Source organism: Camelus bactrianus, chromosome 9 (assembly GCF_048773025.1).
Source record: "Camelus bactrianus isolate YW-2024 breed Bactrian camel chromosome 9, ASM4877302v1, whole genome shotgun sequence".
Taxonomy (NCBI): Eukaryota; Metazoa; Chordata; class Mammalia; order Artiodactyla; family Camelidae; genus Camelus; species Camelus bactrianus.
Genome location: NC_133547.1, coordinates 48,638,160 through 48,657,892, shown reverse-complemented (window position 1 = coordinate 48,657,892; position 19,733 = coordinate 48,638,160). Strand labels below are relative to the sequence as shown.

Here is a 19,733-nt window from a genome sequence, read left to right as displayed (position 1 = left end):
GGCGAATGATCAGAAAATAATTGCTCCTCTCCAGGCCATCTGCTACCCTCTGATACTCTGATGCTGTCAAACTGTGCTCTGATGATTTCTTCCAAAAGTTTTCTAAGGATGGTAGTTTCAGTTACATCAGGGATATCCAAAGCACTCAATTTTAGTTTGCTTGAAAATGACCATTGATGCGGCTCCTTTCTAAGATGTGAGCGGCTCACTGGCCCCACTAGTCTAGTCTCTCGTAACATGGTGGGGAGGAGTAGAAACATAGGTAACTTCCTTAGCAAAGGGTAATACCATGATGGAGCCTACAGAGAGATATCTTCTGTAAGGAAGCCATAGACCATCCTTGGCAAAATGCATCTTTGGTGTTACTGCCTTGTATTTTGGCCTGCTTAATTTGTGGACTGAGAAGAGCAATGGATTGTGTCAATGGAACACATAATTCACAAGCAATGGCAAAATGGCAATCATACAACTTCACAATTACAAAGCAGGATGTGCAACAAGTCTTTGAACAGTATGAGATATTAGTATCTAGGACCAAAACCATGTCCCGCCCCCAGCCAACTATATCTAAGGCCCCATTACTTTCTTCTCCTCTGTCTTACCTATTAAGATAATCAACCTAGGACTATTTCTCCCCATATGAGTGTCCAAACTCCCAAGGGGGTGGCTTTTTTTCAGGCCCCCTCCCCAGGGCAATCACACACTTAGGTTGTTGGAGCACCACCTGATCTGACCCCCTACTTCATCACTCACCACTGCCCTGAATTAACATCTCTAAGCCGAGAGATAAAGACCATCTTCCCAGGCGCATTTTCTGCCTTTCAAACTTCTTTTTATATGGTTTTCTTACTATAACCAAAAATGCAAGAGGAAGAAAAACAATCTGCTATGGCAGTTCTTAGAGCAAAAAACTGGGCCTTGATTGCTATTTTTAGGATTTTTCATTCCATTTTGTAAACATTTATTGAGAAGTTGCTTACATGGCAAGCACTGAAAATATAAAGATGAAAAAGAAATCTCTAGAAATCGAGGTGCTCAGAGTTGTCTATTGGGGGAGGTAGACAGGATTCAAAGAGACAATTATTAGAATGATGGGATTTAAAACAGAAATTTCAGAACATAAATGAGATAGCAGTTAATTTTGTCCTGTTGGGGAAAGGGATCTAAGAAATCTACAGAAAACAGAGAACAGTGAATCTAGGCCTCAAGCGTGGGTGTGAATACATAAGGAAACATGACAAAGGCCCTAAAATGGGAGAATGAAGGGTGTGCTCGGGACTTTCATTTTGTTCCCTCCTGCCTGAGTAAACCTAAACTGCTCCTCAGGACCCCTTCCAACTTCCTTTTCACCTCTCCGTCCCCTCAAGCTGTCCTCCCACAAACTCTAACCCTCAGGTAGGAGTATTAAGGGGACCCAAGGGGAAAAACCATTTCTTCATTCACACTTCTGTCCTCAAACATTATAGCTTTATCTAACTACTTAGGACCTCCGCAGATGACTTAAAACAATGCCAGCAAGAAAGGAGTAGAACTAAGATTTACACTCTAGTAAAAACACAGATACAGACTATCCAGACTAGCAGAGAGTCTGGAAGAGTGAAATGGCTGGGGGTTAGGACGGTAGAAAATATAAACGAATTTCTTCTCCTTCTCCTCTTCCTCCTCCTCCTTCTTCTCCTCTTTCTTTCTTTCTTTTTTTTTTTTTTTTTTTTTTTTTTACTATTTTTATAATAAAAGGTTAATTCTTTTTTTAAAAAAATTAAGGAACATATTCTGATTTATTTACACAGCTCTCCTATTAAGGCCCTTGATAAAAGATGAAATATGGGGTTAGGCTCAGCATGGCCTTCTCAAAGAGAGGGAGATATGTGTGATGACACAAAGATTGCTCCGCTCTGCTGTTTGTTGGGGTCCAAACAAACACCCTGCTCTAAATTCCCATATTTTTAAAGCTCATTTGACATGAGTTGCCAGGTTCTGGTTCAAATAAAAGAAACCTTTCAAATGTTTGAAGATCTCTTTTTCATATTTTTAATTTATGCCCACATGCAACCCTTGCAGATGTAAAAGAGCCAGCAGGAGAAGACTGGTGGCCTATTTTCTCTAATATGTGACACTCCAGCTCCGAGGATTTTTAAACAGCAGGGTTTCACAAGTGGTGTCAACTTAGAAACAAAGACACCTACAGGTAATAGTCTCTGGGCTGCCTTTACAGTTTGACATGTTTTCTTACACTGGAATTTTCCTCAACACTGATCTTGGATTCAATGACCATCATCATTATTGTGAACAACCACCACCACCCACCACCGATGCTGCCACCACCACTTACTGATTGACTGATACTTTCCAGGCATTATCTCATTCAGTTATCACAAATCCTGTAGGTATTGTTTCCCTGATATTACAGATGAGGAAACAAGAGACCCAGCAGGATAAGTAATTTGCCCACGATCATACAGCTAGTTGTTGTTCAGCCTGAATGTGAAAACTGTATCTGTCTGACTCCAAACCTTTACTCTGTCCAATAAGCCCTATTTCCACCCACATATTTGCCAGTTGCCTCCTTTGTACCTGCCTTGACCCCAGGGAAATGACCCCTGAGAATGTCAAGTCAAAGGAAGGTGGGTCATGCTGCCTTGGGAAGGAGGTGGGATCAACTCCTGACACATACTTGTTTCTTGGGGCACCAACTCATCCCAATACATACACAGCTCACACTGGAGTACCTGCTACTGGTATAACAGGTATCATGTGACAAATGAATTACAACCCTAAAGAGGAAGTGGCAAGTTTTTACATAGGTCTTGTCCTGAAAAGTGAGTCACACATTATTTTACACTTCCCTATTTCTACCCAAGTTTCTCCAAATATTCATGCCCCTCCTGAATCCTTTCTGTGATAATACTTGGCATTGCCCCTAAAAGACAAAGAGAATAAACTGACAGGCAGGGGAGGTGATGGAAACAGACACAATCAAAATTGGGAAGGCCGTTTGTGAACAAGCTCTGAGAAATCTCAGGTCATTTTTCCTCTTGCTAAGAGAGACACTGAGTATTCTTCTGCATTCCAAATATTGCCAATATCCCCCATTTGGCACCAGAATTGTAAAAACACATATTCAAATGCAAATAGGGTAGAAGTCACAGATGCAGAGCACAAGACTGTTATATAGTAAATACCATGAGATGATGATTTTTTCTCATCTCAAGACCTATCATTATAACCTCTGCAAGCTAGAATGCTTAATTGGCAAAGCCCCTCAGAACAGAGAGAACATCACTGTGAGTCTCCCTCTGCATGCGGACTTAGTGTGAGCTGACTTGGCACTGAGACAATAACATCTACTTTTCTCCACTACAAGCTGCAATTACACCCTTCACTCAACAGATCTATTCAGTGAGAATGGTATGGCCAAACAGAACTCTGGGAGGCATTTTTCTGGAGTGCTAAGTACTCAATAGCTACCAGGAGCTACAAACATCACTGTGTATCTGCGACAGTTTTGAGTTTTATGACCTATTTTGCCCCTGCACTGAGTCTTTATCCTAAAAGGAATCAAATTTTTCTTGCTGCTATTCCTCAAGGTTCAGAGAAACCTCTTAATGCTGTAAAAACGTAAAGGCAGTTCAAATAATTATTTCCCCCACTTTGCCCTATGAGGTCATCAGACATGCCAATGTCTAATAAATTCTCCTCCCTGTCCCCTCAATCAGCCGACACTGACATCACTCTTTCAAAAAAAATTTAAAAATAATCTGCTTTGGATTCAGCCACATTACTCAGGGATGGTATATGGTCTCTCCACCCACTTCTAAAAAGTCAGCTTGTGTGTTTTACTCACGGTCCTGGCAATGCATTCTGTACTCCTCCGTTTTCATTAACAATCACTATTCACAAGGCACTGGGGAATGTCGAGGCACTTGGCCCAGTCCATCTCACAGCCCTAGACCAAACATTAAAAGGTAGATAATTTTTTTTCTGTCTACATTTGTATTCACATAATCTTTGTCTGTTTTTAATGATTTTAAAAGAATTATGTGATCCTTCTAGAAATTTTGGAAAGGACAAAAGTGTATAGAGAAAAATAAAAATAAAAATGCTACCACTTAAAGGCAACACTGATAAAAATTTTTTGGTCTTTATGTTTAGCTGATCTTCGGTTCATATGCTTGTGTGAATTCCACAAAACAGAAATAACACCAATCATGCAATTTTGTACCTTGATTTTATTTGTACTATTGAAATGGGAGGTTTTGAGGAATGCAATTATTATTATTATTATTATTATTATTATTATTATTATTATTATTATTATTATTATTATTATTATTATTATTTTAGTTTAGTTTTTTTGGGGGGTGGAGGAGGTAATTAGGTTTGTTTATTAATTAATTAATCAATTAATTAATCTAATGGAGGTACTGGAGATTGAACCCAGGCCCTCATGCATACTAAGCATGTGCTCTACCACTTGAGCTATACCCTCAATTTTATGCAATTTAGGGGAAGAGGAAGAGTCAGGGGAGGAGGCAGGTGAGAGGAGGAGAACACCTTCACACTATAGACCTGCCCAAAGATTATACAGATGAATCTAGAGTCTTCCTTCTCAGTATAGTTTTACAATGCACCAAAACAAAGCTTATAGAATCTCAGAGGATAATAAAATTAACTGAGGATTACCAACAGTGGGGGACTGTTAAGGCAGTAAGAGATTCTAAAGCAGTGCTGAGAATGATTCAGAGAGCTGGTCCTGAGGTCTCAGCTCAGTCAGGAGATGAATGAAGAGCAGATGGCCTGGAAGACATGAGGGAATGGAGGACCTGGAGTAAATAATAAGGTAAATTGAATATTCAGAGAGTGAGGAGATGGGGGACTGGACACTGTGGTCAGGGGATATAATTTCAGAGTTAAAAATCCTAAAGATAGAGAATCTGGAGTGAGGATGGGCTACAAAGAAGGGTTTTGCTTATGGTGTACTGAAGTGAATTAGAGTTAAGGAACCGTGAGGTCAAGTTAAAACAGTAATATATACTCATGCCTTGGGACCTGTCTAGAATGTCAGCAGCTTGAAGGTAGGGTTTTTATCTCATTCACTATCATGTATCCAGCATTTAAGAAGTCTAGATCATAACAGAAATTTGGTGCCTATTTCTTAAACAACAAATAAATACAATTTGAATGTATAATGGCATCAAGCTTTGATAACCGGCGGATCCATTCCACAGAAAGGAGACACCTACCAAACAGATATTCACATGAGCCTTGCAGGGAATGTTCTCTAGGAAGTTCTTCATTGAGGATCTGCTATATGCTAGAAACATTGTTAAGATACTGAAGATTTAGAGACAAAAGACAGTCCTTTTTTTCAAGTAAACTTATAGAGTATGGAAACTACCAATTAAACCAACCAGCTGCATGCAATAATGGGGAAGGCAGAGTGTGTTCTGGCTACAGAGAACACCCAGAACTAGGTTCCAAAAATAATTCTGAAAGGAGGTAATGCTGAAACTAACCTCTAAAGGGTAAACAAAGTTATCTTAGCAAAGGCAAGGCTAGATGTGTAGGTGGGAACAACTGGTAGACTAGGGCCCACTCATAATAATTTTAGCTCAGGGTGAGTAAAGAGACACTCTACAGCCAGCTACCTAGTCTGCTGGCAATAATGCTGCTCCCATGATACCAATAATCTGGAAACCTATAAATACTGCACAGAAGAATCTTTTCTAAAACCAACTCAGCTCCAAACTTTACATGTTGTCACTTGGTAGAATAAATGTAAATTTCTTTCTGCTGTAGAAACATATATTGACTTAGTTTTAAAGCAGCCTTTACTAAACTCTTAAAACATATCTTTAATAAGAGGTATTATCCATAATCCCATAACCAAATACAGCATCTATTTTCTTCTCTCCTTGCAATAAACATCCTAACATGTATGGATAATTTTGATGTAATTTATATCCATTTTTACTTTCTTATATTGCAATTTTCTGTTTATTACTATTTCAGGAAATACTTTAAGATGGTGACAGATTAATAGTGACAGTGAAACATTTTACTCTAGAGAGGGGTAAAAACTGAGAATGTTGCTTCTGATTCACCTGGGATTATCTAATCTAGGATATGTCACCTTATATCAGTGTGCCTCCACTTTCCCTTCTGCAATAATAGGGACTCAGGTATTGATTAAATGAAATATCTTTCACATTAATATGAGTTTCAGGAGTCTTAAACCCTAAGGAAGTTGCAATACATTTTCAAGAATTAGAAATGTTTGACATAGTTAATTTACTTCTGAACACCCAGCATTCAAAAATAATCTTATGGAAGAAGAGGTATGATGCACCTAGACGTTTAATCAAGTATTAATCATAATAATTAAAAGTTGGAGACTTAGAGGACTCTATCGGGTAATGATTAAGTAAAGCATTATAATACCGCATGGCATGTTATTCCACATTATGAATAATTCAATTCCACATTATGAAATTGAAAATAAATATATTATGAAATTTCATGAAATGCTAGAAATTATTCCATTTTCTTTGTCAGTCAATGTTTTCTACATATCAGCAGTTATTGCTTCTTTACACGCCTTCTACCTTGGCCGTGATAAGAAGACACCAGTTGCAGGTTACCTTTTCCCTAGTTGATCTTGAAAAAACAAAGCGAGAAAGAAGTTTCTGTAGAGTGGAACAAGTAGAAAATGAATGGAGATAATGAGAGATACTAAGGAGAAATATATTAGAAACTATTAAAGTGCTATGGAAATACAGATAGTTGTGTTGCTGGTATTACTATAATAGTCTAGGACTAATGAAATGCTTCAGCCATGAGGAAAAAAAAAAAGAAAATTCAGATCATGCTTGTCCTGATGACGACAAAACTCAGAAGATGCTCTGAGACAGAGGAAAACAAGTCCTCAGTGCTTCTGAATGCTTTAAAATAAAATTGGCTACAGCTACCTTGGGTCACCATGACATCTCTTTTATTCTGGACTTTCTTCTAACTTTAAACGCTATTTGAATTTTTGCCAGGGACAACTTGTGGAATGTTCTGAGCCCAGTTTGGCATTTTATTTATAAAATAGGGCCCATTTCAATAGGGCGAATGGATGGCTACTCCACATAGCCTTGTATAAATTACCACTGAGTCACCCAGAACGGAGGGGGCACTCTAAGGAGGGTCAGCCAACTTCTCCTTTCAGAGCCAGGAACAGCCATTTCCCAGTCTGCTGGTGTTCTAGATCCAGCCTTAGAACGTAAGCTGGAAGAAGAAAGAGGGGGTCCAGTCTGATCCAGTATGTGGTAAATAAGCAAGCGGTGGTGATTGAGATAAATTCCTCAAGCCTAAAGCACAGGCCTATTTAAAAGCAGATCAGAGTCGCAAAGGCAGAGATTTTCGTCCTCCAAATGCAGAAAATTAATTGTTAGAAGTGCTGAATGTTAAACAGGAAATCCAACATCCAGTCATGCTTCAATTATAGAATTATGAAAAGGAGCATTTTCCTAATAAAAAGTGATATATGCAAAGCAGAAGCATCATGGTAAGCAAAGATACCAGAATCAACCAGACTTTTGTGGTCCAACACTTAGTTAACCTCTAGCTTCAGCTGCCACATGTATAAAATGGGGAGAAATGCCATGTCTGGTTGTTACTATGCATTAGTAAACAGAACCCTGTGGTAAGTTACCACAAATTCAGGGAGAAATAAATGCCCCTGTTTTCTTTAGGCTGAGAGTTAATACTGAGCAGAATCAGTGCAAATAAGCTATCAATGGGTATCTTTTGACTGCATTTTAACTATGGTAAACGGGCATCTTGTCTTACTTGAAAGCTATACTTTATGTGAAAGAGGAGAAACAAAATTTTTAAATTTACAATTTTGAGACTGAATCACTATTTTTCTTAGATATTATTTCCTTTCTCCAAATGTTCACAGCCACAGCAGGCAAATACAATACTTGCATTTTATTAAATCAAATCACAGGGTAATAGAAAACAAAACAAAACAGACCAATTAATTTGCTTTCCTTTCCTAACCTTCAATCTTAAAGATAGCCCTTAAATAGTCCAAGTTCACTTTTTCTTGAGTTATTTGTTCAAGGAAGTTGTATAAGGTTCATACATGATTTGATTGACTTATACTCAGCTTTCCCATCTGCTAGAAACAAGAACATTTCCATGTAAAAGGTAAAGAGAATTAGTAATGCCTTTTTCCAGTATTTAACAGTATGGCAGGCTGAATAATGGCTCTCCAAAGAAGTCCACATTCCTACTCTCTGGAACCTGTGAATATGCCACTTTACATGGCAAAAGGGACTTTCGGATGTGATTAAGAATTCTGAGATGGGGGAGATTATCCTGGAATATCCCATTGGGCCCATTGTAATCACAAGGCTCCTTGAGAGAGATTGAGAACTACAGGAGAGTCAGAATGAGAGGAGGAGGTGAGATGAAGGAACAGAGGTTGTAGTGATGCCACTGCTGGAAAGAGGCCATGAACCAAGGGATGTGGACAGCTTCTTGAAGCTGGAAAAGGCAAGGAATGGATTCTTCCCTAGAGCCTCCAGGAGAAATACAGTCCTGCTGACCCTTTCATTTTAACCTAGAAGATCAATTTTCAGACTTCTGGCCTCCAGGGCTGCAAGATAATACATTTGTGTTGCTCTGAGCCACTGAGTTTGTGGTAATTTGTTACAACAGCAAAAGGAAACTAATACAAGCAGGGACTCTGAAACACCCACACCGCTCTAGGGAGTTGTTAGTCCAGATTCACGAATGCTAAAAATTTACAGCAGTAGAAGCTGTTTGCCTGATCAATACCAGACAATGAAGTGAGCAAAACTACCTTCATCACCAGGTTCCTTGTCATCTCCATGAGGTGACAGCTCTTACCCGATTCATGGATAACAGTTCGATTAGGGACCAAGCCAGCTTCTTGTTAAGGCCATTGTAATCATGGGAAATCTGCTATTCCAGAACCAACTATGCTCTCCCCAAATGATTTAACCAGAGTCTAGTAACAGTCAGACAACACTCCTGGGGACAAATACTCCCATTGACTTGTAGCAGGGCAGAAGATGGACAGCTGTTAATAGGGGACACTAAGTCTGAGAACCCAAATACTCAGCACCTTGTCCTTTGTGGGCAGACTTAGCAAGATAAAGGGTGTGGGGGCTCGTGTGGAGAACTCGTCACAGAGGGGAATTTCCAGAATGGCCAAGAATGGAATTTGGGAATAGAATCACAGTCTTAAGCTTAAGCATAGTCAGGATAAGTAGCTGGCTTCAGAACCAACTCAGAAACCAAGTCACCTTCAGGACTCAATTCAAGTGAAGCAACTAAGAGCACAGGCTTTGGAATTAGATCATTCCACACTATATTTCTTGCTGTGTGTGTTACCTGAGCAAATTATTTAAGCTCTTTAAAGTTCAATTTTCTTGTCTTAAAAATGAGTACAATATTTATCTCATATGGTTGTGAGGATTAAGCGACATAAACCATGCAAAGGGATTAACACACAAGCTAGTAAATGCAAGCTTATTATAAATGGTAGCCTTATATTTAATTTTTATTCTGTGAATCCTCCAAGTTGTGCATCTCCACTGTGCTCCTAGAGCAGCCAAAACACATATCTGCCTTAGCCTTTATTAGAATTATAGCCAAGAAAGTAAAACTCTCATAGGCAGAAGCCATGTCATTCATTGTTTTTGTTTTCTTGTTTGGTTTTTTAAAATTTACTTTTTAAATTTTTACTTTATTTTATTTTTGAGGGGGGAGGTAACTAGGTTTCTTCATGTTTATTTATTTATTTTTAATGGAGGTAATGGGGATGGAACCCAGGACCTCATGCATGCTAAGCATGTGCTCTACCACTGAGTCTCCCCCTCATTCATTGTTTAATTCTTAACATTCAGCACAGTGTCTTGCCTGTATTGGGCTCACATTTAAAATAAATGCTTATGAACTGACCTTAGTTTCAAGGTAGGAAGTATCTGAGACATTGGTTACGATATAAGATTATAGGATTTTTCCATCTGTAACCCATGAGGTGGTGAAATAAATTAAGTCACACAAGCATTTTTCTTTTTAAAGGAAAAGCATAGGATGGAAAAGATCAGAGTACAACACATATCAAGGTTGACTACTGTTACATTTTGTTTCAGTTACATATGGGATTGTACTTGGTTGCAATATAAATATATTTCTTAGTGAAGGTAGGGATTTTTTAAAAAGTGTGAACATCCTGAGTCTTCTATCTCACCAACATCTGACATTTTCTGTCTTCTTCGTTTCAGCCATTCCGATATGTTACAGTGGTATGGCATTGTGGTTCTAATCTGCATTTCTCTGATGACTAGTAGTATGGAGCACCTTTACAGTGTATCTCAGCCCTTCCTTCTCAGCAGATATCTTCTTTCTAAGCACTTTAGAAAATTATTTGGAAGTATCTACTAAAGCTGAACATGCATTTCCTAGTACCCTGCAATTCTACTTCTATGTATTTACCCAACAGAAATGTGTATATGTGTTTACCAAAAGGCACATCCAGGAGTATTCACAGCAATGCTATTCATAATAGTTCCAAACTAGAAATTGCCAAAATGCTTCTTAACAACAGAATGGACAAATACATTGATATAGTTAAATACAATGGAATCCTACAGAGAAGCAAGAATGAGTGAACTACACTACACACAACAATGTGGAAGAATCCTGCAACATACGAGTAAGTGAAAGAAGCCAGATCAAAAGAGTACACTGGATACTTTCACTTACATTAAGTTCAAAACCAGGCCAAACTAATCTATGGTGTTAAAAGTTACGATGATGGTTATCCTTGGGGTCACAAGAGCTTCAGGCATGCTGGTTATGTTCTCTTTCTTGATCTTAGTGCTCACTATATGGGTATACTCAGTTTGTGAAATTAATTGAACTATAAACACGTGACTTGTGATTTTCTAAATTATTTCTGAATTTGTCTTAAATTGCTACATTTAAAGTCCAAAAAAGTTAATAAATAATACTTTTTTTAAAGTGTGAAAAGCACTGACAGAGAGCAAGAATCCTTGATACACTCACCCTTTCTACCATCAAGTGGTTACCTAGCCTTTGCTTGAATAATTCCAGGGTCAGGAATCTACTTACTATCCAGGCAGGTCACCTGTTAGAAAGTTTTTCCTTTACACTAAGCCATAACTTGCCTCCACACAACTTGCTCCAGTTGGTTGCTCTGTCCTCCTAAGAGATTCCAAATCAATCTAATCTGTCTACTATCCACTGCTCTTCAAATATCTGAAGGAAGCTTCCACATCTGGGCCCCCAACTCAAGTCCTGACCTCTCCAGACTAAAGAGCCTTATGTCCTTTGGTCACCCCTCAAGTGCGGTTCTCAGTCCCCTCATGTCTCTTGATTGCACTTCTTTTATCTAGTGGTGCCCAGAACAGAGCATGGACTTCTAGGAGAGCCTAGAAGAGCAGAAAAGAGCAAAAAGTAGAATCATCACTTGTAAATCTAGATAGTGTACTTTCTTATCAACACACCCTAAGCTTAAAGTTCACATTATACAGTTCACTCCTGTTGGACAATCAGCTAAAAGCCCCCAGGTCTTTTTCACAAGTACCATTAAGCCCCACATTTACCTTCTTGTTAGGACAGTCTGCCCTCTGTTAGGACTCAGAACACTCATTTGGCCCCACTCCAATTCTCCAAAGCTAAATCTTGGAGATGGAGGAGTATCTGTTATGGAAACACCTCTGAATACAGTCTTTCCACTGCCCTCCCACTAAAAACCAAAAATGAAGTCTTTGTCTTAATACATCATCTCTTATCCTTGAATGAGCTCCATTTTAAAGTATATTGAGGGGAAGCAATGGGGGCATGGAGGAAGCACAATTCCACCCAGCATCTCCAAAATCTGACCCAAAAGCAGCTGTTGCCCCGACCTCAACAAAGCCTGAGCAATGATGGGCACCCTCCTTTCTTTCTCCTTTCCTCTCCCAAAGTCAGCTTCAACTGGAGATGACCGCTGGTAGGTTTTGTTCACTTGGTCCGATGCCTTTGTGTGACTAGTAGGGGGTGAGGTTGAGAAGGAAAACGTGGCAAGGTGAGAAGGAATCTGATATTTTTCAAGGTATCTGAAATCAAGGGTATCTCTAAAGAAAGAACTGGGGGAAATCCCTCTTATCTGCGAAACAAGGAGAAGACAGAGAAAACATTTCTACATAAACTTCCAGGCAGCCTCACTGAGTATTTTTAATATCAAGACTAGATGGAAGGGAGATTCGTTAAGCAAGGAAAACACCAGAAAACAGAACATGTGCAGGAGGACCAAGAAAACTGGGCTGGGAATTAGGGAGAAGGAGGCGATCAAAAAGAGAAGCTTGCAAAAGCCCCTAGTGGTGAGGGGCGACCTCTCCAAAAGGGCGCAGGGGTAGTGGTGCGGGGGAGGGACGCCGAATCCGGAACGCGGGGGGCGGGAGCGAGCTGGGGGGGAGAAGCGGCTCACCTACCTCGTCCACGTCTGCTCCATTTTCCAGGCGCTGTCCTTCCTCGCAGGGCGCTCCTCACCCGGGAGGGGAAGCAGCCTGGGAAAATGAGAAGCCTGGCCCACGAATCTCCAGCGCAAAGAGCCTTTTCCTCCCCAGCTCCCTCCTTCTGTGTCGGCGAAGAGAGAGCTCTGCTCCCTGCTTTTTTAGAAAACCGATTTGACGTGGCCAAACCTCCGGCGAACGGTGCTACAGGCACAAGGGAGGGACTGTTCTCAGGAGGAAGCTGGACGTGGAGCGGAGCGGCGCCCGGAGCCGTTTGGGGAGCTGGGGCCAGAGGCAGCCCGGCGGTGCGCGCACACACTCCCAGGCTGAGACACGACTGGCTGGCACGAGTTGCTCGGCACCAGCTGAGCTGTCAACCGCGAGGGGAGGCGGGGCTCCCCACCGCCGCTGTGCTGGGGCTGAGCCGGCCCAGGTTCCCCGCTTCTGAACACACCCTCCGGTCTTCCCTGCCTGGATGATGTTGGCAGAAGAGGGCTTAGAGGACGCCGTACTGAGAAGCCCTCTGTCCCTCTCCTGTCCTGCTGAGGGGCTTTGGAAAAAAGCGATCAGTTGTCGGGAAGACTTGGAGAGGGGGTCCTCTCTTGTGCCTGCATCACCCCACCCGCAGGTAACCCCAGGGCCAGTGCTAGAGTCTAGGAAGGCTTGGGGTGCCATCCGGGCTGACTGCAGATGCACACACTATACGGTCACAGGACATGATACTGTTTTCCTGGAGACCTGCTGTGTCTGTCTCAGGCGCCCAGGAACTGTCCTCAGAAAGGGCAGCATCCTTACAAAACCTTGCAGCCTTTTTAGCTGCCTCCATCTCAGACATCCCCTGATTTTATGGTATCCTATCTCCCTGGGTTTCAATTTCCCAAACACAGAGGTACTGTGCTCTTCCACTAGCTTCAAGAGGGCAGAGGTTTCTTGAACTTCCCAGAACACTAGAAAAGCTTCAAGACAGTGGCCATCAGGACCGAGAATCTCCCCTTTATCTGTTCTAAGATCATGGAAAAGGGCTCTTTGGAGAAGGCGCTGCTTGAGACCCTGTATCATCTATTAATGTAACAAAGTTTAGACAAGTCAGACATGCTATAATTAACGTGCTTACAGCCCTGAAGCTCCTTTTTAGCTCTAAAATAAAACCTTTTTATTAAATGACATAATCACTGTTATTATTAGCATTACCACTGACCTTTTTTTAATTTGCAGAAAGCTTTACAGTGCCCACATGTGGCAAAGTTGACTTAGCTATATTTGTTCCACAGATGATAAATTTGAGACCCAAAAGGCTCAAAGTGTCTGTTAAGGTTCTGATACAGGTTGTCTTCTACATGGTGTGGTCCCAGAGACGTGTCCTCTGAAGAAAAGACCAACAAGCCTTCTCTAGAACAAACCGATTCTCTCAGGTATCCTAAGAATTTTAACTCAGGAAGGACCCTAGCATGCCTGAGTATTGGTGAGACTGTGGGGAGCCTGTATTCTTGAAAGCAAACCATCATCCTGGCTCCCCTCTCTTGGATTACTTCCCCTAATTATCAGTACAGAATAGGGGTTGGGAGGGCAAGATAACATTAAAACATTTGAGAGTTCAGAAATGTCTAAAAGGCCCCTAATCTAGAATCTCCCAACCTCAGCACAGCTTGTACCTAAGACCACACCACTCCTGAGCTTAGAATGTTTCCAGGAAATGTTTCAAGCTCCAGTTTGACCTGAGACAAGGCTCACAGGTTACCTGGGTTGGAAAGATTCTTCAGCTGCCTCTGAAGTCAAAAATAGAAAAAAAAAAAGGAGTGGGGTAGGGAGAGTCAGATTTCCATCTTCCATACCAAAGTTGGTGCTATATTTAGTTTTGTCTCAAATCAAATTATGGGCTACTGAGTTTGGAGAGGAACTCTGTCTACAGCCAGACATGTGCTGCATTCAAGAAATTATAGCATTAACTAGATAAACAGTGGAGTCTCAGAAGTGAGACTAGAAAATATGCTCATTTATTTTTAAAATAACTTTTTTTTACAAAGTTCATAACACGTTAATTGTAAAAGATTTGAAAAATATAGAAAAGTATATAGAAAGTAAATGACCCATAATACCCAGATGTAACTAGTGTTAAAAGTTTCTTTCCAGTCTTTTAAAAGTATATCATCTAACCCAAACACTGAGTCTCTCTTACACATCTAAGAGTATATTATTGAAAAGAGGAATGTCTTTTTTGCTTTTAAAATTACATTTATTGTCAAAAGAACTAACTTTTGTCTTATATTTTAAAAGAAAAATATTCACTCCTATATCCACTCCTCCAGTACAACTGTTTAAACTTCTCCATATTCCCTACAATCATCATCCATATATATTACATATCTATTTGTCTAGTTATAATTATGTACAGTTTATACATGTTTATATCCTCCTTTTTTCATTTATTGGATATTTATCCATGTTGTTAGAGAATGTTAATATTTGCTATTCTAATGATTATATATTATATCATACCAATATAACCATAGTTTATTTAATAATATTCTATTACTGCATAGTTACACTGTTTCTAATATTAGACAATAAATGATGCCTTAACGAAGTTTTCCTACCTTCATTATTTTATTCTTTTGAATTATTTCCCTGGTATAACTTCTTAAGGTATAGGAATTTTACAGTAAAAGGACCTTCTAAATTTATCATATTTTATAGCCTCAAGAGCACTAGGAGTTATCATTTTAATTTTTCCTTATTTAATAGATAAGAAATAATTTAATAGTTGTTAGATATTTTAGATCTCTCTCTATATCTACCTAGCATATAAATAATTTAACATCATCTCATTTTACTCTATATTTATCAGAATACTAACTAGAAAGTTCCTACTTCATATGCTTACTTGCAAACCATTGTCTGTAGTAGCTAGTCATGAAATCCCACTGTGTTTAGTCATTGTATTAGTCATCTTTTCGCTAAAACAATGCTGCTTAACAAAGAGCTCTCAAATCTCAGCATTGTACAACAAACATCCAGTCCCACTCAAGGACCTGTGGTTCAAGTATGGGTTGGGTGGGCATAGGTTCAAGTCTGCTCCATGTATCTCTCATTCCAGGACCCACACTGAAGAAGTGGCTACCTGGGGAATATTCTCATGGTAGAGAGTACAAGAGTGTAAGAGAGTTGGCAGAGACTTGTGATGTCTCAAAGTCTCTGCTCAGAACTGACACATTGTCCTTTCTGCTATATTCCATTCCCTAAAGTAAGTCACATGGCCAAGTCCAGAGTCATTAGCACAGAAGAGTGTACTCTGCACAGAGTGCAGAAGGGGTGAGTATTTGTGGAACAACAGTACAATCTACCAGTTACTAAATGCTATCCTTTCTGGTTTTTTGTTAAGTTTTTCTCCTTGTGAATACTTGGTAGCTTTATTCTTCTCCATTCCATTTAAAGTTAGGTATGGAGGGCAGGGAGGATATAACTCAAGTGCTAGAGCACATGCTTAGCATGCACGAGGTCCTGGGTTCAATTCCCAGTACCTCCTCCAAAAGTAAATAAATAAATAAACCTAACCCCACCCCAAATTAAATAAACAAATAAATAAAGTTAGGTGTGGCATTTGCCAATGAAATGTAACTTGCTTTGGCCATCGAAATGTGACAGCAAGTCTCCTATGGCCACTTCTAGGTAGAATGTAGAAGTGTTTAATAGCCAGCACAATGGGCAACTGTCAGTTTCTACTCTTGTACTGATCCTTGAAGAGCAATACTTATCAAGAGGACGCTTTCATCAACCTGGATCTCTTAGTGATTCTGATGATCAGAGTATTCCTGCTGGCCCAAATCGAACATGTGGAATGAGCAAGAAATGCATTTTTATTGTATTAAGTTACTGAGATTTGGGGATTATTTATTCCTGCAGCATAGTGTGGCCTATCCTGACACATTATGTTTTAACTCATTTTGAGACTGAGGCAGAGAGAAAGTCTTCTCTCATGTCATAGGTCCCATGGATCATTATGGTAGAAAGTCACACATCTTCCTCCTTGTGCATCTCTCCTGGTTTTCCGGATTAGAACACAAAGAATCTGTATAGGTGATGTTGATAAATTAAACTAGTCATGTTATTCTTCCTGAGTGCACTGCTCCTGAACTGGTCAGTTGATTATGCTTCAGGAAATGTATGAACTGATGACAAGGGACAAAAAATAGGAAGGTATTTCTGTCTTCATACTCAGCTCCAAACACTCCAAGGGGATTTTTACCTTCCATTTAGTTTTTCTATTATTTCTTTTCCCTTCCTCCTCCTCCCGGCTTGATTCTGGGAAATAGGGACTATTAAACTTGATGTGGATTACTCCATGAACTATGAGGCAATAATAAAAATAACTATGTCTAACATATTTTTTGCCAGGTTCTCTTCTAAAAGTGTTATATGTACTGACTTTTTATCTTAAGAATGGTGTAATGAGGTAGGTTCTGGGTACCTCTGCTTTGTAAATGACACATGTGAGGCTCAGGGAGGTAAAGTAGATGGCCTAAGTATACAAAGCTGAGATTAGAAACCAGTTTAGGTCTAAAATGTCATGTCACTATGTGCATTGCTTCCCTAATTTTAACCCCTAACACTCACTGAGACTTAGATAGGAGGAAAATATGTCTGCAACCTCTGTCACTTCACTGATCACTGCAGTTGACTCAGCTGACTTGGTTAATCAGTAGAAGTCTCCTTTGTCCCGCACAGCTCCATGTCCATCTCTCTAACCCTGAGTTTAAAAAGAAAGTCCTTTCCAAACAGAGAGGAATCATTCTGCAGGCAAGGACAAAGTGTCTGGGATAGATTAAAGATGGCCACAAATTCTTTCCTTCTTCTCCCATTGAAATTCACCTCCCCTTGAATTTGGGTTGACCTTAGACTTACTTGACTATAGAACACAATATAAGAGATGTTCTGGGACTGCCAGGGCTAATTCAAATGGGAGCCTTGCAGCTTCATGCAAGACTCTAGCGGGCACTTGCTTTTGAAGCCCTGAACTGCCAGATGAGAAATTCCCATGCTAGAGAAACCATGTGGAGAAGCCCTGAGACTACATGGAGAGAGGGAGGGGCCTAGCTGAGCCCACCATCTAGCAGTGCCCATCAAGGTGTCAGGCATATGAGTGAAGCAGCCTGGGACCTTCCAGATCAGTTCAGCCATCAGCTGGACATCATCAAGCAACTCCAGCTAGGGCTAGATAGAGTAAGTTTGCCCTGCTGGGTCATGCTAGAATTACTGATCCCCCAAATCATAAGAAATAATACAACATTTTTTTTGTGTTGAGCCATAAGTTTTGGAGTAGTTTCCTAAGTAGCAATAGATAACTGAACAACATCTGGTACCTGTAAGTGGTGTGTTGCTGTAACAAAAACCCCAGAGTAGTGGCAGAGTCCTTGGGACCTGGATGCAGCAGAAGCTGGGAAGAGTTCTAGGAGAGTGTGAGTGAAAGCTGGAGGGACAGTGAGGAGACTGCTGGAGAGACTGTGGAGGCTGAAAAAAAAAATGACCTGTGCCACATTCTGGCAGAAATTTAGCAAAACCATTACCCATGGGAATGTGGAAAAGAGAAAATATATCTAATAAATGGGTAGGTTCGGCAAAGGAAATTTTTAAGACAGAATTTCAGAAGTCCTAACTGGTTTCTTCTAACCACATATGATAAGGTATGGATAGAAAATTAAGGGCTAGAAAAATAAGTGAGTTTTAAAGCAGAATTTAGAGGAAATATAAAGAGTCAGGATTTGCTAGGTTCAAAAATCAAAATGCTTCTCATCTTCAGTCTCTCCAGATAGCAAAAGCTTTCAAAAGATGCAGTAGTTTTAGGGTAAAAATCAAATCTAACATGTAACTATTAGACATATGGTTAAGAACTCAAGAAGATATAAGGTGGTGCCTTATATACCATTTCAGTTAAACAAAAAGGCCTGTAAGGGTCTTAAGGGTGTGCCTTTCTACTAGGCTTCTAAAAATTTTAAAGACCCATTATTCTACAGTAGCCTCTCAGGCAGCCCAAGGTAGAGAAGAGCTTGTTTCAGAATAAAATGTGGGTATGGCTTTTGTCTCAAGGAACTAATTATAAAATAGTACAAAAGATGCCCTCAGAATTTTTAAGCAAATGCCAGCATGGACTGAAAGGGATTAACACAGTATAGCATGAAAAGATACCTTTAGACCTTCAACATGCTACTGAGAGAAAGCAGACTGAGAAAGTTATCCAACTGCAAAAAAAGGACCACTTCTTATGAAAAAAATAAGAATGACTCAGAGAATGGAACCAAGAGGTCTTTAGATCAAGAGAAGCCATATTCAAGGAGCTGTACCTCATAAGCCTCATTTTCACCTGAACTTGATTTAGATGGTGAGATTCTGGACTTCTGAGCCAATACAGTCAATGTTATGAAACTTTTGTAGGCTTTGGGAGGGAGTGAGTAATGCACGGGTGATGTTTATGGCTGAAAGGTGGAGGAATACGGTAGATTAAAGATGAAAGTTGAAATTCTTTGTTATTTCTCCCATTGAGAGATGGAGTCTAATTCTCCTTCCTTTGAATCTGGGCTGGTCTTAGTGACTTGCTTGACCCATGGAATGCACTTCTAGGTCATAAATTCTGAGGTTGAATTATAAGACTTGCAGCTTCCTCCTGGGCCTCTTGATATACTGAGCTGCCATGAAAAACATCTGACCCCCTTGCTGGAGAGATACTGAGGGAGGCCCTGAGACCGCTTGTGAGATATCACCCAGCAGTCTGCATGACAGCATCAGGCATCACTCGGATTCTATGCCTTATGTGAGTGGAGTTGTTATGGGACCTCCAGAGCAGCCCTCAGCTGAATACCACTGAGTGACCCAGTGAATGCTACACGAAACAGATAAATTGCTCAGCTGAGACCTGTCCAAATTCCTGACCCACGAAATCATGAGACAATAAAATGGCCTTATGTTAACCCACTAAGTTTTGAACTACATCGTTATGCAGAAATAGACAACTGGAGCAATGCCTTAAAATGTACACAGTAATTCTGATACGTCATATCATTCATTCATTCATTCAAAAATACTTACTGAGAATCGTAAGGTGTCAGACACTATTCCATATGCTAGGGACACAGCTGTCAAAAACAAAACAAACCCCAGCAAATACCCTGTTTTCATGGAGCTTACAGTCTACTGGGATAGACA

At 40.1% G+C, this 19,733-nt stretch overlaps 1 protein-coding gene across 11 annotated transcripts in view; it reads right to left on the bottom strand.

The window, feature by feature from the left end:
• PDE4DIP (phosphodiesterase 4D interacting protein) overlaps positions 1 to 12,821 on the bottom strand; it is a 169,105-nt gene extending 156,284 nt beyond the window's left edge. For 4 of the 11 annotated variants that reach the window (XM_074370303.1, XM_074370308.1, XM_074370304.1 and 1 more), the window contains exon 1: positions 12,519 to 12,821. In XM_074370303.1, the coding sequence (XP_074226404.1) occupies positions 12,519 to 12,538 (20 nt within the window). In that variant the 5' untranslated portion in view covers positions 12,539 to 12,821. The remainder of the gene's footprint in view (positions 1 to 12,518) is intronic. The other 7 variants (XM_074370300.1, XM_074370306.1, XM_074370311.1 and 4 more) reach the window with 2 other exon arrangements.
• Positions 12,822 to 19,733: the final 6,912 nt, after the last annotated feature.